The sequence below is a fragment of the Phascolarctos cinereus genome, unplaced genomic scaffold (genome assembly GCF_003287225.1).
Source record: "Phascolarctos cinereus isolate Bilbo 61053 unplaced genomic scaffold, phaCin_HiC Scaffold_726;HRSCAF=1367, whole genome shotgun sequence".
NCBI lineage: Eukaryota > Metazoa > Chordata > Mammalia > Diprotodontia > Phascolarctidae > Phascolarctos > Phascolarctos cinereus.
The window spans coordinates 254,066,019-254,078,599 of NW_027556098.1; the positions used below are offsets into that span (position 1 = coordinate 254,066,019).

The 12,581-nt window shown below is 36.7% G+C and overlaps 1 protein-coding gene across 1 annotated transcript in view; it reads left to right on the forward strand.

Moving 5' to 3' along the window:
• LNX2 (ligand of numb-protein X 2) overlaps window positions 1–11,280 on the forward strand; it is a 94,957-nt gene extending 83,677 nt beyond the window's left edge. The window contains 3 exon segments of the mRNA XM_078147066.1: window positions 1,109–1,340; window positions 6,655–6,813; window positions 8,925–11,280. Of these exon segments, the coding sequence (XP_078003192.1) occupies window positions 1,109–1,340; window positions 6,655–6,813; window positions 8,925–9,060 (527 nt within the window). The 3' untranslated portion in view covers window positions 9,061–11,280.
• The last annotated feature ends 1,301 nt before the right edge of the window (window positions 11,281–12,581 follow it).

Genomic DNA, 12,581 nt, shown 5'->3' on the forward strand with positions numbered 1-12,581 from the left:
AAATGATAGATGAAGATTGGCAAGCTTTCAGAAAAAATAAGAGGGGATAAAATCAAGGGCCCAAGTCTACATGTTGGGCCTTGGCAAAGGACCACTCTTTACATTTTAGAATGGAAAAGTAAAAAACTCCTTTAACCAGGATACCATATTTCCAACATGAAAAATAAATGAATACTAATTTATTGAAATATTTTTTGTATCACTGGGATAAAAAGTAGCATTATCAATTTTGTTAGACTATTTTTATTATAAAATGTAAGTCCTTGTTAACAGTTAAATAGATATTAGTTTTTCCCTCAAGACTAATCCTTTGCCTTCCTAGTCTTTTATCCAACCCTCATTCTCCTTTTTTAAAATGTTTGTGTGCAAATCAAGTCCACAAACAAGAAACTCTTCATATTATAGGCGAGAAGATATCCAAATAACAAATCTTAATTGTGTTTGGACAGAAAGGTATTTCCAATAATCTTTAGTCAGTCTTGCTTTGTTTCAGCTTCCATATGTACCTTGTAAGGCTCTGTTGATAGAAAGTATAAACTTGAAATGTATTGTAGTAAAAATACACTTCAAAGAATAAAAGGATTTTAGAGCTGAAAGATGTGTTAGGGACCTTCTAATGCAATTACCTCAATCTATAGAGGAGAAAAATGAGTCCCAAAGAAATTAAGCAACTTGTCCAAGTTCACACAGCTCTGATGCCCAGTCTATTACATTTTCATCTTTACTACGCTGATTCAGTTTTTCTTAAGTGTTCTTTTCCATAGCTTATATTTCTTCTCAGTGTCCTAAAATATGCTAATGAAGTTTGTTATTTTTGTAATTCGTGTTTTCAAAAATTGGTTTTGGGAATGGTAGGACTGTGTGTTGTCTTTTACCTTACGCTTCAAGTAAAATTTCTCTTTTAAATAAAGATAATTATTGCCATCAGTGTTGCATAAATATGATTACTCATGAATGCTTTAAAATTATCAAGAAACTACAAATGGGCTTTTCAGGTATTGGTTATGGGAAGTAACTTCTGTATTGATTAATTCCCTTGTCATTCCTTATTGCCATGTAAATCCAGGCTGAATTTCCTAAGCATTTTCTTGCTTGTACTTCTCAATAGGTGATGTGTTGCTGAACATCAATGGCATTGACTTGACTGATTTAAGTCATAGTGAGGCAGTTGCTGTGTTGAAAGCCAGTGCTGCTTCTCCAGCTGTCACTCTCAAAGCACTAGAAGTCCAGATTGTTGAAGAACAGACCCAGGCTAATGAAGAGCAGCCAAGTACAATCAGTGAAAATGAGTATGATGCCAGTTGGTCACCATCATGGATCATGTGGCTTGGACTTCCAAGGTACTGATCATTTTATTTGCTTGTTACATTATTGTTTCTTTAATTGGAAAGACATAATTCATTCCTTCTCCAAAGTACTTAAATAACATACTACAGATGTAAAACTTAGAACATGATATATCCTAATACTGTTAGACTTACAAAGTTCAGATTGTTTCAAAATTTTTATTATCTTTTGTTTTTATATCACCTTTATTTCAAATTATAACTCTCCTCTCACTCAATGTGCTATGTCTTGTAACAAAAATAAATAGTATATTATTATTATTAATTTATTATTAATAGTAGAAAAATAAATAGTAAGTTAAAGCAAAACTCCCTCCCACATCAGTTAAATCTGACATTACAGGGTGTAGTCCATACCCATTATCTTCTGCCTTGACAAAGTTGTTTTCATTTCTAGTCTTTGGCATTATAATTACATAGCATTCAAGATTCTGTTGTAGTTGTTGTATCTATTTATTTTGTTTTAATCATTGTTTATATTGCCTTCCTGGTTCTGCTAATTTCATTCTGCATCAGGTCATGTAAGTCTTCTTATGCTTCTCTGAATTCTTTATACTCATCATTTCTTCCAGTGCAATAATAATTCCATTACATTCATGTGCCACAATTTCTTTAGCCATTTGATAGGCATCTATTTCATTTTCAGTTCTTCACTGCCACAGAAAGGACTGTTGGGAATATTTTAGTGCATATGGAACCTTCTGAGCTCCTGGACTACTCTGACAAGTTGTTCTTGCAGGTTGGGTTCCCTGGGGGATCTCAGTGGAGATTCCCCCATGTTCAAGGCATGGTCTCTACAGAAACTAGGGCTCTGTGCATCTACATTCTTAAAACTACAGCTCACCAGTGAAGAGGCCATTCACCCCTACAATGCTGCTGGGCCATTGATGTACTTGCTTGCATTGCTCCCACAGGCCTTGGTCTCTGTCCTCATTATATGCTGCTTCACTGTCTGGTTGTAGTAACTGCCTCTTCCAACTTCTGACTCCACTGAAATCCTGGCCTAGAGCCCTTCCATGCCTTTTTCCAGAAAAAGATAGAAACCTTACCTTGGGGATCAGCAAGTATCATCCCCCTGATTCTGCTTGAGAGATTTGAGTCAGGGATCACAATGAGGAGGCTGGTACAGTAATAGCAGGGGGAGAAGTGATGTGTTTGAGGTAGGCAACAGCTGTGAGAGAGGAGAGACAGGACCAGATAGGAGAAATATACGAAGTAGAAAAGGCAGTTGTCGCTGGATCTGTGAGGTGAGGCTAATGCTGAGATTAGAAACTTGAGAGATTGGAAGGAGAGTGGCACTTTGACAGAAATAGGGAAGTTTGAGAAATGGGACTTGTAGTTGAGGGATACTTTTCTCCTTCCTAAATTCTGTGTACCTCTACAGTGCTCTTCCACTCCATTTACTGTGGGAGCCATCCGTGTCCTCTAGGGATTCTTTCAGAAACATGACAACTCTTCATAGTCTCCACTACTGCCTAAAAATATGCTCAGTAAAATATTAATCTGTTAACAGTCTTACATATTTGGTCAGCAGTTTTGCACCTTACTATACCCTTGAGACCAGGCCTTTTCTGGTTTGACAGAAGTATTTTGCACTTAAAGTTTTTTGGCTTCACTATACAATGCATTTCTTTCCTATCTAGAAGATAATAATGATGAGAACAGGAGTAACTAGCATTCATATAGGGCATTAGGTTTTGTGAAGCACTTTATAAATATTATCTATCTAGAAAACCATGTACATTGGGAGAATACTTTTTTATGTGTGTAAAATCACAACTGTTTCTCCGTTCTATAAAAAACTTGAAGTCAAAGACAGTCTGTCAAAAGAAAATGCAGGTGGTTTCCATAAGGTTTCACACATCTCCACTCTTCCTGAAAGTCCTTCCACTGCAAGTGAATGAGGGATCGGAGTCCTTGGACTCTGTCACACCAGTGGATTCAGACTAATGAAAAAGGATCTGGTGTTCTCACCCAAACCCTTAGCCTAGCTCAGTGCCCCTTTCTAAAGCCTTGTGTGCCAGAGAATGAGATTAGTTAGACTAGAGTGGTTATCATAAGGTAACATTTCCTTGTAGGGTCAGCAGTATTAAGGAGCACCTTTTGATTATTAAAAACAGAAGTTTAAAGAACCTCTACCTTAGGACAGACAATTTCATTTTTTTTAAAGGAATCTGAAAAATAAATGTTTCTCTGTCCTTCAGAACTATCTTCTTTTTCTTCCTTTACTGTCCATTTGGGTACAGCCCTGGGGAAATGATGCTCAGAATGCTAATGAGCTCAGGTTTTCCAGGGAAGCAGAAGATAACAAAAGGGAGATAGATTTGGTATGGTTTTTTTAGGTATTTGAGGGGAAGCAAGGATCAAAGAAGAGATAAGACTGCAACTGGGCGTGGACAAGATGGGAATGACTGGCCACATAGAAGAAGTAGAGCCCTTCTCATCTTCTTCTGCTTATTTTTACTCTGCCAAGAAAAATAACCTTTGCACCAGAAGTGACAGGAAAAAACCAGGGCTACCCAAGATAGTCCTGGTTGCCCTTTATTAATTCAGCTCATCAGCCCAGATGAACTTCGTTCTCTGGCACTAAAAGAGTAACTGAAAAAACTAGATGAGATCTCTGAACTACTGTCAGGGACATTGGAAAGGACATGGTTTGCTCTGACTTTCCCCCATGCTTGGAATATCCTCCTTCTATTCCTCTGCCTCAGAAAGTCCCTCTCTTCCTTTAAATACAGATCAGACACCATCTTCTACATGAAAATGTATTTTTCCTGATTCCTCTCTAAGTTCTAGTGCCTCACCTGCCCCCATCCTATCTTGAATTTGACTGCTTGGTATATATTTGTATTTATTAACAGGAGATAATTATAGATATATATGTATCTATACATAGATATTACATGTGTATGCATATACACACATGTACATATAAAAATAATATTATATATTTGTTCTCTCCCATTAGAATGTAGCTCTTTACAAGTAGGATTGCTTCATTCTTTGTACTTGTATCTCTAGCTCCTAGTACAGTACCTGTGACATAATACATGTTGCTAGGTTGATACTAGATAGAAAGGGTCAGGAGATGGTTATTGAACATCTAGAAAAGGAAGTAGTAATTATCAAGAATCATAACAGCAATATCAAGAACAGGTTGGCCTAGGCTATTCTTTTTTTTCTTTCTTTTTTGACAGTTACTAAACTAGTAGATCAAGGGCATACTATAAAGTTTATATCAACTTTAGCAAAACTTTTTTAAAGCATCTGATACTATTCTGTGGAGAAGATGGGGAGATGTGAATTAGATAATGATATAATTAGATGGATTTAGAATTGACTGGATGGCCAACATCCAAGAACAGTCATCTGTAATTCTCTGTCAGGCTGGCTGGAGGTTTCCAGTAGAGAGCCCCAGGGATCTGTGCTGTTTGACATTTTTATCAGGGACTTTGATAAAGGCAGAGATTGGCCAGTGACACTGGGCAAGGAAAAATACACAGTCAGGATCCAATAAGATCTAGACAGTCTACAGCACTGGGCTAGTAACAAGGTGAAGTTCAGCAGGGAATATGAAGCCTTCCAAAAATCATCTTCACAAGTACATTCTGTGGGTAGATAGCAGCCAAAGAAGCTAATGGGGTCTTGAGTTTCATTATGAGAAGTGTAAATCCCAGGAATAAGGAGATGTGGGTGTCTCTGACTTGTCCTTAGTCAGCTCACAGTATTACGTTCATTTCTGGACACCAGTTTAGTAGAGACATCAATGAGCTGAAAAGCTTCAAGAGGGGAAGCATCCAAGATGTCCAAGGGCCCTGTCAGATCATATAAGAAGCAATTGAAAGAAAAGGTCTATTTAGCCTGGAGAATAGAATACTCAAGGGACAGGAGATGCAGGATAACTGTTTTCAGGTATTTGAAAGGTTTTTACATGAAAGAAGAAGCAGACTTGTTCTCTTTAGCAGAAGAGGGCAGAACCGAAATCAATGGATGGAAGTTGCAAAGAGGGCAACGAAGGTCTGATATCAAGCAAAACTTTCTAACGATTAGAGCTCTGTAGAAGTAGAATGCATTACCTTGGGAGATCTTGGATTCCCCTTCATTGGAGGTCTTCAAGGAAAGGCTGGATGATCAATTGTGGGCTATTTAGAGTGGGGATTTATTTTTGAGGATGGGGGACTGAATGTTATATAATTTTTTTTAACAATACATTAATGGAAGAGTAAGTGGGATTTCCCTTCTTCCTAAGCAGCATGCTCAAAATTTACAACAGAATTCCAAAATTATACATGTAATGATGTAAAGGGAGAAAAGTTCCAATGATTTCTTCCTTCTGGACTTAAATTCCCTTTCCCTCACTCATTCTCTCCCCCTTCCCCCCCCAAAAAAAAAAACTGTAGGGCAATAGGGAGGTTTCTTTTACTAGGTTGACTGTGAAAGCATTTCTCTAGAAAATCCCTGCTGAAAAATTAAAGTGGAGGCATATGGTGGGAGTTTTTCTAATTGATTTTTAAACTACAGCAACATCTTTATATTTGGAGTTTAAAAGCTATGTTATATTTTCTTCATTTGGTTTTTTTTTTACACTAGGGCCAGCTCTCAGAATATAAATATCTCATTTTAATTATAACTTATTTAGAGATAGACCTGCTAGAGTTCTCCCACAGTAGTTTTTAAATCATTTAGAAATAAAAGATTATTAGAAGTGGCTTGTTGAGAACACCAATTTAAAAATGTGACAGAAAAAATATCCTTTGTATTTTTATATCTATAATCTTTTTTCTTTTTTGAGAGGAAAAATAGGTAGAGGAGTTATTGTTAATCCAGTAACTACATCTGTACTAAAAATTAGATTGTTAAAATAATGTTGCACTCAGGGTGATATTTACTGGATGAGCTAAAGTAACCATTCCCCTTTTTCCTTTCATAAATTTCAAGTATAATATATGATGATATTTTGACAAGAATTATGCAATGTACTTATTTAAAAGTGAACTTTAGGGGGCAGCTAGGTGGCACAGTGGATAGAGTACCGGCCCTGGATCCAGGAGGTCCTGAGTTCGAATCCGGCTGCAGACACATAACACTTACTTAGCTGTGTGACCCTGGGCAAGTCACTTAACCCATTGCCTAGCCTAAAAAAAAAAAAGAAAAGAAAAAAGAAGTGAACTTTATTGTGGCAGGGAAAGGAGAGGCGTATGTTGGGAACCATAGGTCACATAAAAACAAGAGATATCAGTAAGTTGTTAAAAAAGAATAAATACATCCCCATAAATTTAATTTTGTTCCCTGTATTATTCTTTAACAGTGTTCTTCATAGCTTCCATGATGTTGTCCTACGAAGAAGCAACTTGGGAAGTTGGGGCTTTAGTATTGTTGGCGGATATGAAGAAAACCACACAAATCAACCTTTTTTCATTAAAACAATCGTCCTTGGAACCCCAGCTTACTATGATGGAAGATTAAAGTGAGTCCAGAAAATGGTTACTGATCTTTATATATTCTAATAAAAGATACATTATAATGTGTTTGGTTAGTGTTTAAGTTGATCCAAAGAACTGGATGCAGTTACTCAGTAAGCAAGACTGGATTAGGGCTAGTCACATTAGAGAAAACAATAGTACCTTAGTGCTAACAGATGATTTGAGGGCTGTGACGTCACAGCCCAGCTATTAAGAGCTTCCTCACTGTTCTCAGCTGGAATCAGCAGCTGAGGGGGAGGCAGGAAATTGTCCTTTAGTTTATTATTTATCATACAGGAGATAGTGATGAATGGAAGCTAGTTCCCAAAGCCATATTTTTTTTAGTAACAACTGCGTGCGTCTGCGTGTGCATGTGTGTGTGTGTGTGTGTGTGTGTGTGTGTGTGTGTGTGAGTGAGTGTGTGACAGACATAATTGGGGGTTAAGTGACTTACCCAATGTAGCAACTACTTTTTTAAAAATAAATTTTAAACTTATACTGACAGTTAAATATTGTTAGAAAATGATAAATAAGATTAATAGCAAAGTTCATTTACATTGGCAGTCTTCTGTTGACATAGGTAAAGGTTTGAGGGAAGAAAATGAACCTAGCATTTCCATAGTTAGCATTTTCATGACTGCTAATTGTGATTACACTGTGCCTTACATAGAGTGTAGGCACTCAGTAAAAGTTTTCATGAATAGATGAGGGCTGAAATGAAAACTTCTCAGATTTGGCAATAAGGAGATCACTGATGCCCCCAAAGAAGGTGAATTCAGTAGATTGCTGGAGCCAGAAGCCAAATTGCAAAGGGTTGAGGAATATACATGGGTGGGTAAGGAAGTCAATGCAGCAAGCACAGACTACTTAATAGAAATAGACTAGAGAAGAGAGTTTGGTAGTTTGAATGGGGGATATCAATGTTAAGGGTATGACATACCCAAAGATATGCCTTGACATTGATATCCCCCATTCAAGCTACCAAACTCTCTTATGATAATGGAGACCTTAGTATATTTGTAGTATGAGGGGAAAGGATCCAGTAAGGAAGGAAAAGATTGAAGATGCAAAAGATTGATGATTGATTAGAACAAAGTCTCATTGGAGAAAGTTGATGATGAGTTCAGGAGTACAAGTAAAGGGATTAGCCTTGTCAAGAAGAGTCACCCTTCTGAAAATTTAGAAGTAGCAGATTTACTTCCCTAGTTGGATTTTGTTTAAGTTATATTAAAATTGTTCTCCTTTCCTTGAGAATACACTTGTCAGAAGTAGGAAGAGCTGGCACAGAAATACTTTAGAGCTCAAGGCCTAAAATTTTGCCATATATATATATATATATATATATATTGTACAAACCGGATAACCATTTGTATTTGCTTATATAAACTAATTTTGATTTATTCAGGGCCAAGTCTTTAGGTTTATGTAAAATGGCACAGCTGGCCCATCTTTAAAAAAAAATAATAAATGATCTCAGGTAGGAATGCTAACAGTATTAGCAGCCAAACCATGCAGTCTTACTTGAGATTTTCTTTATTCTCTCCTTAACAGTCCTTCATCACAGACCCCTTTGGGTCTTGATCACTGCCACCAGTCAGCCCTTAGGTATGCCAGATGTTGTTCTCTAGGTTGTGTTTGGAATTATGTTGTAGGATTCTGAGTTTGGAGCTGGAAGGGATCTGGGGAGTCATCTAGTCCAGCTCCTCCTTTATTTTGCAGCTGAGAAACTGAGCTCTGAGAGGTTGACTTGCTCAAGGACACACACTGAGTGGCACAGCTGGGACTTGAACCCAGGTGCTTAGACTAAATACAGTACTCATTCTATTATACCACAGTGAATACAATAGAACTGTCAGGTCCTTGTGAAAATTCCCCTAGACTGATTTTAAAATAAGCAGAAAATAATGATCCTATTTCTCTTTGTATCTTCCACAGTATATACCACAATGCCTTGTCTGTCATGTTTGCCAAATTAATTGTATTTTTTTGACCAGTCCAACTGAGACATGCCTTTATAGCTTTTCCTTACAGAAGAACAGGCTGGATGATTATCTAATAGATGTCCAGTGCTAAAGTCCTGTTGGTAATATTGGGTATGTTTTGTTTGTTTGTCCAGGTGTGGTGACATGATCATTGCTGTGAATGGGCTATCTACTCTGGGCATGAGCCATTCAGCTCTCGTTCCCATGCTGAAGGAGCAAAGGAACAAGGTTACTCTGACAGTTATTTGTTGGCCTGGAAGCCTCGTATAGATTTGTGACATTAGTTCTACTTCAGGAATCTTCCATTCTCAGAATTTCTAAAGAAAACCTTTCCTTTGTATTTGTGATTTTTTTTCCCCCCTAAGTTACTGCCCCAGCTGGTGATAAGGCGCAAAACTCCTAATTTGGATGATTTTCATTTATTTTTTATTTTAATTTAAAGGACTTACTTCACCTTCCCACGTTTGTCTTTCAGCTTTAAAACACTAGTTTCACTGACCTTTAGGTTTTATCTGATCTTTAGGTTTATTTTCTAAAAATTCCCACTCAAGTGTAGGGTTGTGGCCTATAATTGTGAATGAAACCTTCCCAGAGTTGGACAGAGCCAGTTGAGTCATATGATTTTTGGTTTCTCTTTTTGCTATTTTAAAAATTAAATTGTAACATATAAGCTATTTATCCTTCTTTGTGGTGAAGACTCACATCAGTCATCCTTAACAAAATATAGATGCTCTGTCATTTGTCAGAATCAGTATTGTGAAGGGACATACTTTTAATTTTTGTCAACACCAGTTCCTAGTTTCACTGGTGCCAACATTTCAAAGACCTGTCTTATTCATTAAGTGGATTTCTAGTCCCACTTATTTCTACTTCAGTCTGTTGGTGTTCAGAATGAAGAAGGTACAGGCCTAATAATACTAAAGAGTTTTTTATAATGTGCAATATTTGGAATAGTAGAAAATAATTAGGAAATATTATGCTTACTAGTGAAAAAGAAATTGACAAGTAAGTATAAGTTTAGTTGTTAGTAGACGTTGCATTTAAGCAAAAACAAAAAAAAACCCAAACCTTTAATAGGTTACTTTCCCAAAAAAATGATTTATTACATAGGAAAATTTTGATGAAAACATTTTTGCTATAATAATTTCTAGAGTTTATATTAGTTTTCAGTAATCTTATGAAGAAACATTTTTGTGACTTAAGTAATTAAACCCAGTTGAACTTTCTTAAAGAGAAAACTACATTATAATAGCGTATATGCCTCAGTTATGTGAAAGAGACCGTTTCATTTTAATCTAATTGAGTGCTGAATGAGTTTTTTTCCCATTATTTATTCCTTAAACTGACTAATTAAATAATGTAAAAGACCAGAGAAATCTGCCATGTACTTGAATTGTTCATTAGTTTTTTGTTGTTAAAATCTTTCAGATATTGAACCAGAGATTTATTTCATTAACCTTTTTTAACTGACTATAAAAATACAATCAACTTTTTTTTTTCATTTATACAGCATAGGTATCCTTTGAAGATATATACAAAATGGTGTGCTAAGTTGGAAGAAAAAAACCCTGTATGTTGTTAATGTTATACATACTTGAAAAAGAGTTTCAATTAGAAACCTAGTTCAGAACCTGAGCTCATTTACAAGTGACCTCTGTATTGTAGTGAATGGTATTAATTATCAGAGAATGTATTTCAAAATTGCTACATATACATTGTGAAGCATGAACCTTATTTTCAAGTTTAGCACTTGCATTGCTGGGGTATAAGCTATCTGTAGCATGTCACTGGTTATTCTAGTTACTTTTGAAATATTTTTTTTTAATCTGTTAGCCAATAAAGAAGGCTGCAATAATTGCCACGATCTCATTCATCCTAATGGTGGCTCTGGTCAATACATATCCAGGAAACAGCAGAATTCCCCCCCCCTCCCCCATACAGTATATTACTGTTGCATGATTATTGGCTTTTGAAGCAATCTGATAGTGAAATACTTTGATATTCTATTTGACATGCAACGAGTTTCTTTCTGCTCCCCAAAATAGTTTTGTAATCTACTTTGCATTTTTTAAATGTTTTATAAAAATAGATTATCTCTTGGGGGAGTAGCTATCAGCCAGTATCTTGACTTAAGCTTCACCAGATGTAAAGAACTGCGGGTGAACTAGGTGATGTATCTTTAGTATCTTTTGTTTTTTTAAATCTTTTTCAGCATTTTTTAATCACAAGAAGTATAATCTGGCTTGCACAGTAGGTGGTATTACAAGAGGCTGTAGCTTTTGGTCAGAATGATGTTTGGTGATGGAAACTTGTTCATAATTTATTCTCATCATTGAAAATATCTTTTCCCCTTTAAGATCTTATAGTTCAATATTTTTGTTTGTTCTTCTGTGCCTTCAGTTTAAATTATTTCAAGATTTTTCAAATGTTCTTAAGTAATGGTGTGATTTTCATTAAGGATGGAAATAAAAGTCATCTTGCTCATAATAATGGCATTTGTCTCCTTTCTTTAACAAAAGATGCATTCATGGGGCAGCTAGGTGGTGCAGTGGATAGAGCAACAGCCCTGGATTCAGGAGGACCTGAGTTCAAATCCGGCCTCAGACACATAACACTTAACTAGCTGTGTGACCCTGGGCAAGTCACTTAACCCCATTGCCTAGCCAAAAAAAGAGGGGGGGGGGAAGATACATTCAGGAAAACATCTTCATTTTAAGATGTGAACAATTCCCAATTATGCTCATTAGTAGAAAAGAGCAGGAGGCATGGATAATGCAAATTTTTTTATTTCATATGTGTTCATATTTGATTTTTGAGCGTACACATATATGTGAATGTTTCATCCCTCTGTGAATGAGAGGTTCACTCCCCTTTGGCAGACAATGACTCAGCCTGGAAGGGAGAGAGCTGCAGAAAATCTCTTGACTCAACATTTTCTCCAGATGTCTCCCATACCTGGGATGCTGTCTCTCCTCATCTCTGCCTGTTGGCTTCCTTTAAGCCTTGTACTTGTTTGTACATAGTTCTTTGTGAGCTCCTTGAGAGCAGGGACTGTTTTTCTTTTTCTTACTTGTATCCTTAGTGCTTAGTATAGTGCCTGGCACATCATAGGCACTTAATGAATGTTCACTGACTGACTTTGTAAAAATTCACTCAGCATTCAGTTACATGTGACTGATGAGCTCAGTTGTTTAGTGTGTGTTGTTAGTAAGGTTCAGGTCATAAGTTTAATTGTCATGTGAGATGTTATTTTGTTCCGTGGCCACATACTGCACCCTTGCCCTGGCCTCACATATATAACTCTGACCTAAGCATGGATCAACCCAAATCCACCATCTCTGCTTTAAAAAAAAAAAAGTACCTTCCCTACAGATATTAGGTTCTTGGTCAATAGCACCCATAATCTTTAACCCATTCACTTGTTTAATGTCTTGTAATAAAAGATCAACTCTGAACTCAGAATGCAGATCCTGCTAGCCCATGGTGCCAGAAAGAAAACAGAGGTAGTTTTAAACCAGGCTGGTTCTAAGGTGATATAGCCCCTACTTCATCACCAGCCTAATAAAGTGCAGAGGTCCACTACCAAATTAGTACAAGGGGAATGAGATTTGGGGTCACAGCAGTTCTTAATGTAATCTGCATCAGTAAAGGAAGTACCCCACATTGAGAGAATGGTGGGTCTATGAAGTAAATACTCAGACCCTCCATGTTAGTGCTTGACTATGCCTGAGGCCACCTTAAAAGACTTTACAGAAGATAAAAGCTACAGTAGCCCAGTTATGACTGTAGAT